We start from the raw sequence: 17,360 nt of genomic DNA, 5'->3' as shown, positions 1-17,360 counted from the left end.
GCCACCACCATGCTTCACCGTAGGGATGGTGCCAGGTTTCCTCCAGACGTAGCGATTGGCATACAGGCCAAAGAGTTCAATCTTGGTTTCATCAGACCAGAGAATCTTGTTTCTCATGGTCTGAGAGTCTTTGGGGCCTTTCGGCAAACTCCAAGCGGGCTGTCATGTGCCTTTTACTGAGGAGTGGCTTCCGTCTGGCCACTCTACCATAAAGGCCTGATTGGTGGAGTGCTGCAGAGATGGTTGTCTTTCTGGAAGGTTCTCCCATCTCCACAGAGGAACTCTAGAGCTCTGTCAGAGTGACCATCGGGTTCTTGGTCACCTCCCTGACCAAGGCCCTTCTCCCCCGATTGCTCAGTTTGGCCGAGCAGCCAGCTCAAGAAGAGTCTTGGTGGTTCCAAACTTCTTCCATTTAAGAATGATGGAGGCCACCGTGTTCTTGGGGACCTTCAATGCTGCAGACATTTTTTGGTACCCTTCCCCAGATCTGTGCCTCGACACAATGCTGTCTCGGAGCTCTACAGACAATTCCTTCAACCTCATGGCTTGGTTTTTTTCTCTGACATGCACTGTCAACTATGGGACATTATATAGACAGGTGTGTGCCTTTCCAAATCATGTCCAATCAATTGAATTTACTACAGGTGGACTCCAATCAAGTTGTAGAAACATCTCAAGGATGATCAATGGAAACAGGATGCACCTGAGCTCAATTTTGAATCTCATGGCAAAGGGTCTTAATACTTATATAAATAAGGTATTTCTGTTTTTTATATGTAATACATTTGGCAAAGTTTTCTAAAAACCTGTTTTCGCTTTGTCCTTATGGGGTATTGTGTGTAGATTGCTGAGGATTTTTTTTTATTTAATCAATTTTATAATAAGGCTGTAACATAACAAAATATGAAAAAAGTCAAGGGGTCTGAATACTTTCCGAAGGCACACAAAAGATACATTCAAACCTAAAGGGAGGACACTGACAATGTGCTTACACACACCATGGGGTCTAAGTAGTCTGTGCACCTTTTGGCTTCCCTGCATCCTCTCCCACCATCCCTCTCTCCTCTCGCTATCCCATCCTCCCTCACCCAGCTGACCAGAGCCATGAGTAGACCAAGGAGTCTACCTCTCCTTCCCTCCCCAACTCCCTACCTCCCTCTCTTACATTGTAGACAGATGCCGATACCGATGTCGACCACCCAGCTGAGCAGACCCATGGATAGACCCAGGAGGATGAGGAAGATCCAGTCTTCACCAACACAAGAGATGAGGAACTTCTGACAGCGCACCGTACAGACTGGAGGGAAGAGAGATACAGGTGCACACTGTTAGACAACAACACCACTGTTACTAGTACAGTACTAGTCAGTCAAGTCAGTCAGAACTACAATAGAAACAAACCAACACATCTTACAGACTGAGGAGAGACATTGTTAAAACTACGTCACCCACCTTGGAGTCAGGACCACACATACCCACCATACATTGTAACCCCCTCACCATTTTTCAGAGTTAACTTTTGCACAGACTAGTATCATTTTACACAGGGATGTTTTGCTCTGTCTCCCGTCCTCTCCTCTAACCCCCCCCCCCCCCCCCCCCCTACAGACACACACAAACACACACACACACACACACACACACACACACACACACACACACACACACACACACACACTGACTCTACCAGTTCTTCCCCTGTTTCCCTCCACTGTCCTAACATTAGTCCTGTTCTGCCCCCCTGTCATCTTATTCAGTCTTCTCTCATCTCACCAATGTACTAAACCACACTAATGCTACTTTACCACAGTACAAGATTCTGTCAGATGAAAGGGAGAATATAAAAAAAGTATAAAATAAATCCTCTTCTTTCTGTATCCCCCTCTTCCTCTCTCTCTCTCTCTTTTACTTCTCATCTAAAGTATTATTACTCTCCCCATTTCTGTCTCTCCACTTTCCTTCTTCTCTATAGTACGGCCTGTGTGTCCTATTGTATAGGGGAACAGGTTGTAATGTTGATGACGTGGATGGGGGTGTATATCATTAAAGGGATACTTTGGAATTTTGGCAATGAGGCTCTTTATCTACTTCCCCAGAGTCAGGTGAATATGTGGATACCATTTGTATGTCTCTGTGTCCAGTATGAAGGATGTTAAATGTAGTTTTATGAGCCAATGTTAACTAGCGTTAGAACAATGACTGAAAGTCTATGGGTATATGCTCGCATTCAGTCATTGCACTAACACTAGTTAGCATTGGCTCGCTTTTATCATGTCCTGAATTTGTTCAAATGTTATTTTAGGGTTAAGGGTTAGGTTTAGGGTTTGGGGTTAAGGTTAGGATTAAGGTTAGTTTTAAGGTTAGGAGTTAGGGTTAGGGATTTTGAAAAAAATTTGCACTCCCCAAAAAGTCCTGAAAATTCATGTTAAAAAAAGGTGTGTGTCAGGGTTGGGGTCGATTCCATTTCAATTCCAGTTAATTCAAAAATAATTTAAACCAAATGTCCATTCCAATTCCAAATATCAACTCACACATTATTTCCCCTTGCTTTCAGCCTAGCATTTAGTTAGGTACGGCAGGGGTTAATATAAGCCTTGCTGTCTGCCTGTCTGACCTCGGAAACAATGTTTCACTTTTGAATTTTGATCTCTGTAGTACCATCCATAGAGTGAAAGGTGCCCAGACAAAAGGAGCCAACTTTTTCTGAGCTAGTCGAAATCACGGATCAACGTCATTATCATGGACATATTCATGTAAATGACAATAGAAAAAAAAAAAAACGAAAATGCAGCTAGTGTACTGTAATTCCAGGTTCAATGTTTGATGTGACTGCGTTAGCTGAAGTTGGCTAGCTAGCAAGTGACAAGAACTTTATCCAGCCTGCATAGCAACCATTTTGTTTAGAACGGACGACCAGACGTTTTGCATAGCAACTATGCAAAAATGATTAACGACTAGGTGGCGTCTGTAGCAACATGACCAAAATAACTAACAACCAGATTTTTGTCCGGAATATATCTTCAGGTGGAAAAATGAAATTATATAAATGGACTTTTCAAAATAACGTTTTAATGAAAATATGTAATTCATTGTTATTTTAATATGTTGGTAACAGTTTGATAAAAGCAATTAGGCACGCGAGCCAGTGCTGTATCATGAATACAGTCACAGGTAAATGGGTTGACCGGCCATTTACGACATTTACCTGTGACATTTACCTCATGTTACAGCACTGCATCTTGTGCGTTATTGCTTAAGTAGAGGAGTCAGTGTTACACATGGGTGAATCTTTTCCCTGTCAGCCTTCATTAGAAACACACACACACACACACACACACAGTTGGGAAAAGGCATGTTGTATTCTGGCTGATGTGAGGGGAGAGGAAACAGCCTAGTCCATGCGATGTGGTGAGAGGTTGAAGGGAGGCTGAGAGAGAGCTTTAGCTGAGTCAACCCTATACAGCCTCAACACTGGGAACTAATCACTGAGATGGGAGCTGAGAAGCACACACACACACACATGCACGCGCACATGCACACACACACATGCACACACACATACACTTCTTCCTCACCTTCTCTTGAAGTATTTCAGATGATATTCACCATCACAATAAGGTTTCAGTGTGTGACATTCAGAACGAGAAAGGAAGAGAAAGAGATTGTGTCGCAAAGCATTACAGTACATGCACACACACAAGCACCTACAGTGCCTTCAGAAAGTATTCACACCCCTCGACTTTTTGCACGTTTGTTGTGTTACAGCCTGAATTTAAAATTGATTATATTGAGATTTGTTTGTCACTGGCCTACACACAATACCCATAATGTCAAAGTGGAATTATGTTTTTTTAAATGTTTACAAATTAATAAAAAATGAAAAGCTGAAATGCATTCAACCGCTTTGTTTTGGCAAGCCTAAATATGTTCAGGAGTAAAAATGTGCTAAACAAGTCACATAAGTTGCATGGACTCTGTTTTCAATAATAGGGTTTATCATGATATCATGGTCTAAGGCACTGCATTGCAGTGCTAGAGGCATCACTACAGACTTGGGTTCGATCCCGGGCTGTATCACAACCGGCCATGATCGGGAGTCCAATAGGGCGGAGCACTATTTGCCCAGCGTCGTCTGGGTTAGTGGAGGGTTTGGCCGGGGTGGCTTTACTTGGCTCATCATGCTCTAGCGACTCCTTGTGGCGGGCCGGGTGCCTGCAGGCTGACCTTGGTCATCAGTTGAACGGTGTTTCCTCCGACACATTGGTGCGGCTGGCTTCCGGGTTAAGCGGGCGGGTGTTAAGAAGTGCGTTTTGGCGGGTCATGTTTCGGAGGATGCATGACTCGACCTTCGCCTCCGAGCCCATTGGGGAGTTGCAGCGATGAGACAAGATCCAAATAGTGGAGGAAAACGGGGTAATATACAAAAGAATAAGATTGACTGAGTGTCCCTGTGTAGAATTTCCACAACATATCCCTTTGAGCATGGCAAAGTTATTAATTACACCTTGGGTGGTGTATCAATAAACCCAGTCACTACAAAGATACAGGTGTCCTTCCTAACTCAGTTGCCATAAAGGAAGGAAACCGTTTAGGGATTGTGTAGGGATTTCATCATGAGGTGACTTTAAAGCAGTTACAGGGTTTAATTGCTGTGATAGGAAAAAACTGAGGGTGGATCAACAACACTGTAGTTACTCCACAATACTAACCTAATTGACAGAGCGAAAATAAAGAAGCCTACACAGAAAAAAATATATAACAAGGCACTAAAGTAATACTGCAAAAAATATGGCTTTTTGTCCTGAATACAAAGTTGTTTGGGGCAAATCCAATACAACACATTACTGAGTACCACTCTCCATATTTTCAAGCATGCTGGTGACTGTATCATACACTGCTCAAAAAAATAAAGGGAACACTAAAATAACACATCCTAGATCTGAATGAATGAAATAATCTTATTAAATACTTTTTTCTTTACATAGTTGAATGTGCTGACAACAAAATCACACAAAAATTATCAATGGAAATCAAATGTATCAACCCATGGAGGTCTGGATTTAGAGTCACCCTCAAAATTAAAGTGGAAAACCACACTACAGGCTGATCCAACTATGATGTAATGTCCTTAAAATAAGTCAAAATGAGGCTCAGTAGTGTGTGTGGCCTCCACGTGCCTGTATGACCTCCCTACAACGCCTGGGCATGCTCCTGATGAGGTGGCGGATGGTCTCCTGAGGGATCTCCTCCCAGACCTGGACTAAAGCATCCGCCAACTCCTGGACAGTTTGTGGTGCAACGTGGCGTTGGTGGATGGAGCGAGACATGATGTCCCAGATGAGCTCAATTGGATTCAGGTCTGGGGAACGGGCGGGCCAGTCCATAGCATCAATGCCTTCCTCTTGCAGGAACTGCTGACACACTCCAGCCACATGAGGTCTAGCATTGTCTTGCATTAGGAGGAACCCAGGGCCAACCGCACCAGCATATGGTCTCACAAGGGGTCTGAGGATCTCATCTCGGTACCTAATGGCAGTCAGGCTACCTCTGGCGAGCACATGGAGGGCTGTGCGGCCCCCCAAAGAAATGCCACCCCACACCATGACTGACCCACCGCCAAACCGGTTATGCTGGAGGATGTTGCAGGCAGCAGAACGTTCTCCACGGCGTCTCCAGACTCTGTCACATCTGTCACATGTGCTCAGTGTGAACCTGCTTTCATCTGTGAAGAGCACAGGGCGCCAGTGGCGAATTTGCCAATCTTGGTGTTCTCTGGAAAATGCCAAACGTCCTGCACGGTGTTGGGCTGTAAGCACAACCCCCACCTGTGGACGCCGGGCCCTCATACCACCCTCATGGAGTCTGTTTCTGACCGTTTGAGCAGACACATGCACATTTGTGGCCTGCTGGAGATCATTTTGCAGGGCTCTGGCAGTGCTCCTCCTGCTCCACCTTGCACAAAGGCGGAGGTAGCAGTCCTGCTGCTGGGTTGTTGCCCTCCTACGGCCTCCTCCACGTCTCCTGATGTACTGGCCTGTCTCCTGGTAGCGCCTCCATGCTCTGGACACTACGCTGACAGACACAGCAAACCTTCTTGCCACAGCTCGCATTGATGTGCCATCCTGAATGAGCTGCACTACCTGAGCCACTTGTGTGGGTTGTAGACTCCGTCTCATGCTACCACTAGAGTGAAAGCACCGCCAGCATTCAAAAGTGACCAAAACATCAGCCAGGAAGCACAGGAACTGAGAAGTGGTCTGTGGTCACCACCTGCAAAACCAGTCCTTTATTGGGGGTGTCTTGCTAATTGTCTATTCCATTTGCACAACAGCATGTGAAATGTATTGTCAATCAGTGTTGCTTTCTAAGTGGACAGTTTGATTTCACAGAAGTGTGATTGACTTGGAGTTACATTGTGTTGTTTAAGTGTTCCATTTATTTTTTTGAGCAGTGTATTATGGGTATGCTTGTAATCGTTAAGAACTTGGGAGTTTTTCAGGATAAAAAAGAAACGGAATAGAGCTAAGCACAGGTAAAATCTGAGAGGAAAACCTGGATCAGTCTGCTTTCCACCAGACACTGGTAGATGAATTAACCTTTCAGCAGGACAATAACCTAAAACACAAGGCCAAATCTACAATGGGTGTTGCTTACCAAGAAGAAGGTGAATGTTCCTGAGTGGCCGAGTTACAGTTTTGACTTAAATCTGCTTGAAAATCTATGGCAAGACCTGAAAATGATTGTCTAGCAATGATCAACAACCAATTTTACAGAACTTGAATAATTTAGAAAAGAATAATGGGCAAATGTTGCGCAATCCAGGTGTGGAAAGCTCTTAAAGACTTACTCAGAAAGACTCACAGCTGTAATCGCTGCCAACGGTGCTTCTACAAAGTATTGACTTATGTAAATTAGATATTTCTGTATTTCATTGTCAATAAATGTGCAACATTTTCTACAAACATGTTTTCACTTTGTCATTATGGGGTATTGTGTGTAGATGGGTGAGAAAAATAATCAATTTCATCCATTTTGAATTCAGACTGTAACACAACATTGATGAAACATTGAATTTGGCCTGCTATTAGTACATACAAAATGCATTGAATAACATATTCATACATGGAAAAACAGATAGTCCAAAAATAAATTTAAAGGAAGTTTGTTTTAAAATGTCTGTCCTATATCTGAGAGATATAAGAAAGACCAAGATTTGTGTATTTTTTTGAACCCATATTTAACTAAACAAAATTGGCCCTAAACTACTTCCATATACACTTTCATTCATTTTTTAAACTGGTACAGGGCTACCTTCAGACGAGTCTCGTGAGGCTTGTGTGCATCCTAGAGCAAAACATGTACTGACATGTACGTGTTTGTGAGAGTCTCACCTTTCCACAGAGGGGTCATATTAGTGTGTAGCCCAAACTGTTTGGTCGCTACAGACAGAAGTTGGCAGATCGGCAGTACAGACTTCAGATGAGTCCCGTGATGCTTGTGGTAGCAACACGGAAAACACCATCATGTTCATGAGAGTCTCATCTCTCCATAGAGTTGTACAGTGTCCTCGTAAAGTATTCAGACCCCTTGACTTTTTCCACATTTTGTTACGTTACAGCCTTTTTCCTAAATTCATTTATTATTTTTTCTCATCAACACAACAACCCATAATGACAAAGCAAAAGCTTTGTTAATATATATATATTTTTTTTTTTACGGAAATATTACATTTACATAAGTATTCAGACCCTTTACTCAGTACTTTGTTGAAGCACCTTTGGCAGCGATAACAGCCTCAAGTCTTCTTGGATATGACGCTATAAGCTTGACACACCTGTACTTGGGGAGTTTCTCCCATTCTTGTCTGCAGATCTCCTCAAGCTCTGTCAGGTTGGATGGGGAGCGTCGCTGCACAGCTATTTTCAAGTCTCTCCAGAGATGTTCGATTGGGTTCAAGTCCGAGCTCTGGCTGGGCCACTCAAGAACATTCACAGACTTGTCCCGAAGCCACTCCTGCGTTGTCTTGGCTGTGTGCTTAGGTTCGTCGTCCTGTTGGAAGGTGAACCTTCGCCCCAGTCTGAGGTCCTGAGCGCTCTGGAGCAGGTTTTCATCAAGCATATCTCTGTACTTTGCTCCTTTCCATCTTTCCCTCGATCCTGACTAGTCTCCCAGTCTCTGCCGCTGAAAAATATCCCCACAGCATGATGCTGCCACCACCATGCTTCACCGTAGGGATGGTGCCAGGTTTCCTCCAGACATGACGCTTGGCATTCAGGGCAAAGAGATCTATCTTGGTTTCATCAGACCAGAGAATCTTGTTTCTCATGGTCTGAGAGTCTTTAGGGGCCTTTTTGCAAACTCCAAGTGGGCTGTCATGTGCCTTTCACTGAGGAGTGGCTTCCGTCTGGTCACTCTACCATAAAGGCCTGATTGGTGGAGTGCTGCAGAGATGGTTGTCCTTCTGGAGGGTTCTCCCATCTCCACAGAGGAACTCTAGAGCTCTGTCAGAGTGACCATCTGGTTCTTGTTCACCTCCCTGACACCCTTCTCCCCCGATTGCTCAGTTTGGCCGGGCGGGCCAGCTCTAGGAAGAGTCTTGGTGGTTCCAAACTTCTTCCATTTAAGAATGATGGAGGCCACTGTGTTCTTGGGGACCTTAAATGCTGCATATATTTTTTTGGTACCCTTCCCCAGATCTGTGACTCGACACAATCCTGTCTCGGAGCTCTACGGACAATTCTTTCGACCTCATGGCTTGGTTTTTGCTCTGACATGCACTGTCAACAGTGGGACCTTATATAGACAGGTGTGTGCCTTTCCAAATCATGTCTCCAATCAAGTTGTAGAAACATCTCAAGGATGATCACTGGAAACAGGATGTACCTGAGCTCAATTTCGAGTCTCAGAGCAAAGGACCTGAATACTTATGTAAATAAGGTATGTCTGTTTTTTATTTTTAATACATTTGCAAACATTTCTACAAACCTGTTTTCGCTTTGTCATTATGGGGTTTTGTGTGTAGATTGCTGAGGATTATTATTTTTTAAATCCATTTTAGAATAAGGCTGTAACGTAACAAAATGTGGAAAAGTTCCAAGGGTCTGAATACTTTCAGAAGGCACTGTACTAGTTTGTAGGCCAAACCTTTTGGACACAACAACACTGTAGCTCGGCCACTTTCCACCACAGTTGTGGAAGGCCACCATTAGCTGATGCGGTGGATTGAGACGCAGCCCTTGCAAAAAAAAACAATAGACAGATTTTGATGGGGATTTTTATATCATGCTAATTAGATTTCCACAGGGGCATGGATATCGACTCTAGAGCCGTTATAGCAGAAGTGAGCAGAGAAATAAAGTGCAATGAGCAGGTATTAACAGTAGAGGGCATTCCATTCACATGCAATGAGCTGGGATCTGGGACCGAATTGACACACAAACACCACATACACACACACACACAAATATGAGAGTTCTGTGCTTTTTTTGGTTGTGTGTGTAGTGTAATTTGTATGTGTTTAGTGTAAACTAATTTTCCATATCAACTGTCCTGCTCTATTAGTCCTTATCTCATTAACTTGCGCACACACACACACACACACACACCGGATTGTCCAAGGACATGTACTGTATGTGAATGTCACATATGTATCACCTGGAACAAGTTTAACATGTGACACTTAATCCCCTGCAGAATTTAGACTGTTGTGGTGTCTTGTTTTGTGTCCCAGTACAAATAGTGTCCCTGTACACTGTAGATATGTCCCTTTCAGTCACAACAAGATCTCAGTTTCCCTTCGAAATTCAACGTATTATGGATGAATGTCTATTTTTGACCCACTACTTCTGCGTGGTTACAGGGTTAAAAAATAAACAACTCAACGGGTTAAGTTTAGGTTTGAATTCCGAGTGGTTAAGGTTAGGGCTATGGCATGGGGAAGGCTAAAACTAAATCATTAAAAACAACAAGTTGTTTCCATCCACTGCTGTATCATCAGGTATTCTCACGGCTTGCTAGATTATTGTGAACTGCGGTGGCGCATTGGTCTAAGTAGTGCGCTCTGGCTCCGACCATCACGAGTTTGCACCCAGTGCTGGGCAAACTTTCTTGGGGGGGTGGACCATTCTTGATACACACAGGAAACTGTTGAGCGTGAAAAACCCAGCAGCGTTGCAGTTCTTGACACACATCGGTACACCTGGGCAAGGCGGCATGGCACCTACTACCATACCCCATCCAAAGGCACTTAAATATTTTGTCTTGCCCATTCACCCTTTGAATGGCACACATACCACAATCCATGTCTCAATTTTCTCAAGGCTCAAAAATGTAACAGGTGACATCAATAAGAGATCATAGCTTTCACCTGGATTCCCCTGGTCAGTCTATGTCATGGAAAGAGCAGGTGTTCATAATGTTTTGTACACTCGCCGTCTATTTCTAGTGATCAGGCTGTTCAGTCTACCAAAAACAAACATATTAATCATTATTATCACCATCAACAGTACATAGAATGAGGTGGCTCACACACCACAAACACTGTGCTAGCAAACACACATCCACACACACACACTGACTGCACAAACACTCCAAAACTCTCCCCCCAAATCCCTCCTTCAATACACTCCAGTTTATTTTGTTCGTAACAATGTAACTACATCTGGCAAAGTTAATGTGAAGTGAGACTTGTTTCACAGTAAGAGAGAGCGAGAGACCTGGTCAGAGAATACGGTCTGGTCACAGTACGGTCAGCTTGAGTGGTCAGTATAGATTCAGTACTCACTGCGACACTTAGCGCTTCGGCCCTTTTCGTTCTCCAGGAGTTCCAGGGAGCGTGAGCGTTCTGTGACTGGGGGCCTCCGCCCCCCCTCCTCCCTCAGGCGAACTGCCTCTTCTTTAGCATATGCCCCCAGCTCCTGGGTGTAGTGACCATACATCTGGAAGAACACACAGAAAGGGTTAAGGGACAGCAGTAGGTAACACACACACATAAGCATATACAAAACATGCCATGTACTTACAGCAAGGACTGGGTATCACACTAGACAGCCCTATCACACTAGACACTATTTTACTTACACATACTGTAGAGGTTGTTGACTGAATGGGTCACACCGGCACATTGCAATGGCAGTCTAAGGTTCGTCTATGTATAGGACTAAATCACCCAGAACAACTGGCCCTATCTACAGTGTATAGGACTGTATCAGCCAGAACAACAGGTCTAAGGAGAGATAGGATATATGAGAGAGGGGGAGGGAGAGTAGTGATGGGGGGAAGAAATCGATACAGTTACATATCAGGATATAATTTTTTATGAAATATCATATCATTTTGATAATATCGCAATTTTTTTGCGCTAGTTAGCTGTACCTGCACCAAAACTCCAGTAGTTTTCCTTCATAGCTTGTTCTCCATCTTCTTTATAAAAAGGAAGCCAATTTGTTTTCTGCACTTTTATTTACATGACTGCTCAAAACCCATTTTCTCATGGATCTCTCTTGTCCCTCTGCAGCAGACATACAGTGAGCAATATGTTTGCAACATTGAATCGCAATAAAATCACAATATCGAATCGCAATACCGTGAGAATCGCAATACATATCGTATCGGCACCTAAGTATTGTAATAATATCGTATGAGGAGGTCCCTGGCAATTCCCTACCAAATTCACATAGAAATGTGAGTTATAGATCTCTCATTCTCATTGAAAGCAAGTCTAGGAAGCACTAGATCTGTTCTATGTGCGCTATTTATATGCTTCCCGTTCTTAAGTTTAGTTTTTGCTTCTTTTACTTTCAGTTTCGTACACCAGCTTCAAACAGCTGAAAATACAATATTTTTTGTTATGGAAAAGGTATATCACAGAGGTTTAGATGGTACAATGACTCTCTACACTATACTTGGTTATTTTGTTACATAAACTGAAATTAGGCAAACTATTAGAATTTTAGTAACCAGGAAATGGCGGAGCGATTTCTGTATAGTGCATTTGTTATAGCAAATGTCTGAAGTAAAAGTGAAAGTCACCCAGTAAAATACTATGTGAGTAAAAGTCTCAAAGTACTTAGGTACAGTGGTGGAAAAAAGTACTTAATTGTCATACTTCAGTAAAAGTCAATGCTATACATCAAATTCCTTATATTAAGCAAACCAGATAACGATTTTCTTGTTTTACGGACAGCTAGTGGCACACTCCAAACGCAGTATTTGTGTTTAGTGAGTCCGCCAGATTAGAGGCAGTAGGGATGACAACACATTATATTGATAGATGCATGAATTGGACCATATTTCTGTCTTGCCAGAGCATTTGAAATGTAACGAGTACTTTTGGGTGTCATGGAAAATGTATGGGAGTAAAAAGTACATATTTTGTTTAGGAATGTAGTGGAGTAAAAGTAAAAGTTGTCCAAACTATAAATTGAAAAGTAAAGTAGAGATACCCCTAAAAATACTTAAGTAGTACTTCAAAGTATTTTTACTTAGTTAGCCTAAGTTACACCATTGCCTACAGGTTGTCACATCAGTCACTTCACACACACAGACATTATCACACACCACAGGAGGTTGGTGGCACCTTAATTGGGGAGGACGGGCTCATGGTAATGGCTGGAGCGGAGTCAGTGGAATGGTATCAAATACATCCAACACATGGTTTCCATGTATTTGATGCCATTCATTTCGCTCCATTCCAGCCATTATTATGAGCCGTCCTCCCCTCAGCAGCCTCCACTGACACACATACTGCAAACATAGATGCACACACAGGTTCCTGTAACAAGAAGTCCTTTATTCTCATCTCCCATAAAAACATCCCTTATTTCACCCATACACAGACACACTCATTACACAAAGCAAGGGCATAACATATCAATCATAGATTTGTTTGCCCATTCTCCTGTGGTACACTTTGACAGCCCTCCTTGACAGTAAATCTAGATGAAGAGAGCTGGGATGATAAACCGAAAATGACAGACATGGCCTTTCTCTTACTGAAGCATTTTGCTTATGTCGGTAATTTTCTGTGATTGTTCTAAAATCATTATTTGGTCAACAGTAATAGCCTATGCATTATGTTGATTCCTGCTATGAAGGTATCTGCCTGTCCGGTTTCAATGTCGGCTGCTATGTGAGACTCACTCCCTCGCCCCACTGTGTGCACGGAGGCGGGAGAGATGCATTCTGAGAAGCACAAGCATGACCGTTGCTCAAAATGTAATTGCGGGAAAACGTGTGTTCTAGTTACAGAGAGGAGAGTCACATCTTTCTGCGAGTATATATGTATTTCTCACCTCTTCATATTGAGTTCATGGCACCACTTTACAACCAGAGTAGGCTGTAGTATGGTTTTGATGCATCCCCGGAGTTGAGCGCAACATTTGCAGTGAATAGGCCAATTAGCATACATGGCTATATGGCAAGAATATCATATTTAGAGTTAGCAATCTAGATAAGTGTTTTGAGTTCCCACTTCCTCATAACATAGCTTACATGCCAATATGCACAAAGATGCCGGCAAATTCTCTGAAGAGCCCAAAATAAATCTGATCATTCTGGATCCAATTTTGACGGGTTGTACATCAAAATATCCATCATGCATTCTCTGGATATGTTAGGTGAAATAGCTTACTTTTATAATCATAGGCTACCATCTCAGTTGTCTTACTTGGCACAGGAAAAAATATAGTATACAGCTCTGCCTCTAATGCAAAGTAATTGTCCATTAAAACATTTTTTGTAAATCTTTGTATTTATTGTTATCGAGCAAAATAGTTACATTTATCACCCTATTACTTTTTGTCCACATAGCACCTCCCCCAAAAATAATTTTTCGTCATTTATCCCAAAGTATCGTTATCGCAAAAAAATGTAGTGTCAACATAACCACCCATTGCTTCACTAAAATTGATCAAAGGCTGATCATTTGGCTATGGACAGGTTGCTATGGACAGGTTGCATGCATGTGTTTCTATTTTCTAATGGTTGGTTGTCAATTTCATCTTGATCTATCACAGCTTTCTCTATGTCTCCCCCTTAAAACTTTCCTCATCAATTTATATGATAGGTCACATTGATTTAGCATTATCCTATAATATAGACTATAGTGTTGATATCCTCCAGAAAGGATTTGAAGCTAAAGCAATATTTTTTATACATTTTTGGGAACGGAGAAATGTGATTTGCTTACGTGTCTGAGTGAGATCTGCTGCAGGCGGCTTTGATTGATGGGTCCTTTTACACCCAATGTCCACCAGATGCATTTGCGTTTTGTTTTGCGGGATGTCTAGCCCGCAATTTCAGTACTTTATGCACATGTGCGTTGCTTTTCAATTAGCTAAAAGCTAGCTAGTTGGAGTCTGTGTGTGCACTTCTGTATGTACCACCACACCGTAAAGGTTAAAATATTGAATGTACATGGTACACAGAATGCACCGCAGCCTAGTGCACCATCCCCAACATAGTGTTGTGGACTGCTCCATTGACAGTGAATGGCTTCTGCCAGAACGCAAAGAGTTCGATGCATCTAGTGGACATGAGGAGATATGTGGGTGGATGTGCTTGTATGTGTTTGCTAATTCTCTAGGTTCATTCAGAAAGTTTCCTAAAATAAGCCTGTCTGGACTTCATCACTTTAAAAAAACTGTAGGCAGCAAGCATCATGATGGTCAGCATATGTGTGTCATGATGGTCAGCATATTGAGGAATGACAACAGTTGCCAGTTTTGCGTTTCCACTCTTAATAAATGGGGTGCAACTGAATGAAATGTAGACAAGCTCCTTTAATGATACAGGATGAATAGCTTATCCTAATATTTTCAGTAGCACATTATTTTTTTCCAGTAATATGTGATATTTCTCTCATTACTGCGTCCTCTAGCCACTTTGAACAACATATTGCCACTGAGAATGACCGCAGCATTGGTGAAGTTATGCGATTTTGAGGGGGGAAGTGGAGGGGAAAAGCCTAGGACTTGGTGTGAATGGTTAGTGCATCAAAATCGGAATCTGTACTTTTTTTCGGAATTCGGACGAAAAGATCGCAACGCAGTTGGTGAGAAAAGGGCTTTATTCATGCACGGAATAGACTGCTACTCCAACTAGTGTAGCCTATGCATTGAGCGGTCACGGTAATGATGAAGCCTGAGAGAAAGAGAGATTATTGTTGTTACTGATTGTCCCGTTGACAATATTGATTATTATTATTTTAATTATGTTAATATTGTAAATGTTTCACTTAATATCCAAAGACGCTTTGGCAATATGTACATTGTTACGTCATGCCAATAAAGCTAATTGAATTGAATTGAGAGAGAGAGAGATAGAGAGAGAGAGAGAGGGAGAGAGAGAGAGAGAGAGAGAGAGAGAGAGAGAGAGAGAGAGAGAGAACTGTCTTTTCTGTAGGGTGAGTATTGATTAAGTCGGACACCTAGCAGAGTGGGACACTTAAGCTTTGTAATGGATATCTTTAAATGTGTACAATAACATAACCAACAATCAATGCCTGTGTGTTAGTGAGGAAGTATGTGATGATACAAAAATGGGTTCAATGGGTATGACGTCATCATTGTGGACGTGGCATCCCCTGTAATGACATATGTCTCTAGAGTCATAATGGTAAGTAAATGACATAGGATTCTGAGGTAAATAATGTTAAGGTTATAAAAAACGAAGAATGGATATTCAGTGTTTCATTACAACATATTTTGTAATGGAATGTACTGTAATTGTAAATCAAAATGACTGTAAATGGTTTTCTCACTACTATCACATTTTTAGAATATTGACATTTTGACAGTGTCCCAGTATGCCAATTGCCTACTGTCAAACTGGGACACCCTGTTACTGTCAATGGGACACTCCTCTGGACATATTAATGCAGAAAAAATATTTTTGGGGATTATGAAATACATGTTTTCTTTACAGAGATACATTTTCTAAATAGGATCAAATGTTCAATTACATTTTCTTCAAATCTGCTATCAGCTAGCTTGAGCAAAAGCTAGCATTACTGCATTTTACTTAGAAAGATATTACCTCACCAACATAAAAAATCCTAGCTAGCTATATTCATAACCATACAAAAAAAGTTAATTTGCTGTATTTGACCATAAAACAGTCATTGAAATTGTTGAGGGGTGAGGCATTTCTGGTTTTATTCTACAAAAAGTCCACTAGAGTATAGTGTTGAGCTGATAGGCCTAGATGAAGTTCATTTTATGTATTTTTTTATTTTATATTTAACTAGGCAAGTCAGTTAAGAACAAATTCTTATTTACAATGACGGCCTACCCCGGACGACGCTGGGCCAATTGTGCGCCGCCCTATGGGACTCCCAATCACGGCCGGATTATGATACAGCCTGGAATCGAAGTGTGACGCCTCTAGCACTGAGATACAGTGTCTTAGACCGCTGCGCCACTCGGGAGTCCATTACATATACATATTACAGACTATACAATTACACATAGGCTACATCATTTACTTATAATCAAGTATGATGATAATAATAATAGTAATCATAATAATCATAATCATTATGGTAATCATAATAATAAATGATCATGCTTAATGTTCCACAAAAATACCTAAAGAATGTTTTAATACATTTCATTTGTATGAATAATTGAAGTTTATCATAAAAATATTGAAATTACTCATATACTCTCTAATTTATCCTTCTTTACAATAAAGAATTAAGTGTCCCACTTTACCAATACTCACCTTATGTACATTGTGATGCAGTGTTTTAAAATATGCCTACCCGTTCTTATTTTATTTTTACGAACTGTGAGAGTGAAATAATAAACCTCTCTGTCATAAGCATGTCGTGACCTCTCATTTTACCAAACGGAGGCACATAAGACTTTGAAGCTGTTCCAGACGTAAAAACAGTAAACGACACTGGCTCAAGCAGGTGTCACGGACAACACACACCGATGTCACTGTGTAACGAAGTGAAGTTAAAGTGGCAACTTAGCTGATGAACGCTCTTGTAAATCGAGAGAACGGAGAAAAACGTTCTTCAGCTATTCTCCGTTCCTCAGCTATCAACAAGTTAACTTACCAAAGTTTGTTCATAATGTAGCCCCCGCTGATCGTTGCTGGCCATGGCTGCGCTGTGTGGCTCGCTCTACCGGCAGAGAGACAGATGCGAGAGATGAGGATGCGGAATTATTTTGAGGTAGGAGTGAAACACAAATGCTCTCTCTTGTTTGCTAGTGACTAGAACACTTGGCTGATTAATGTGTCGTGAAGCTGATGACGTTCACGATATGATCTCAAAAGTGCTGCATTAACAAAGTTCCTTCATTTTATATCCCCAAATCTCTTCAACACAGAGGCGGGACTTGTGCAATGGT

At 41.9% G+C, this 17,360-nt stretch overlaps 1 protein-coding gene across 1 annotated transcript in view; it reads right to left on the bottom strand.

Annotated features, from left to right (window-relative positions):
• Positions 1-17,110, bottom strand: part of LOC311105612 (chloride channel protein 2-like) — a gene marked incomplete at both ends in the record, with an annotated part of 74,099 nt that extends 56,989 nt beyond the window's left edge. The window contains 3 exons of the mRNA XM_084147813.1: positions 1,166-1,297; positions 10,784-10,937; positions 17,066-17,110. Of these exons, the coding sequence (XP_084003939.1) occupies positions 1,166-1,297; positions 10,784-10,937; positions 17,066-17,110 (331 nt within the window). The remainder of the gene's footprint in view (positions 1-1,165; positions 1,298-10,783; positions 10,938-17,065) is intronic.
• Between the last annotated feature and the right edge of the window lie 250 nt (positions 17,111-17,360).

This window comes from Coregonus lavaretus (genome assembly GCF_964263955.1).
Source record: "Coregonus lavaretus genome assembly, chromosome: 30".
Lineage (NCBI taxonomy): Eukaryota > Metazoa > Chordata > Actinopteri > Salmoniformes > Salmonidae > Coregonus > Coregonus lavaretus.
The sequence above is the reverse complement of the archived record's forward strand: the minus strand, read 5'-3'. Positions and strand labels throughout refer to the sequence as shown.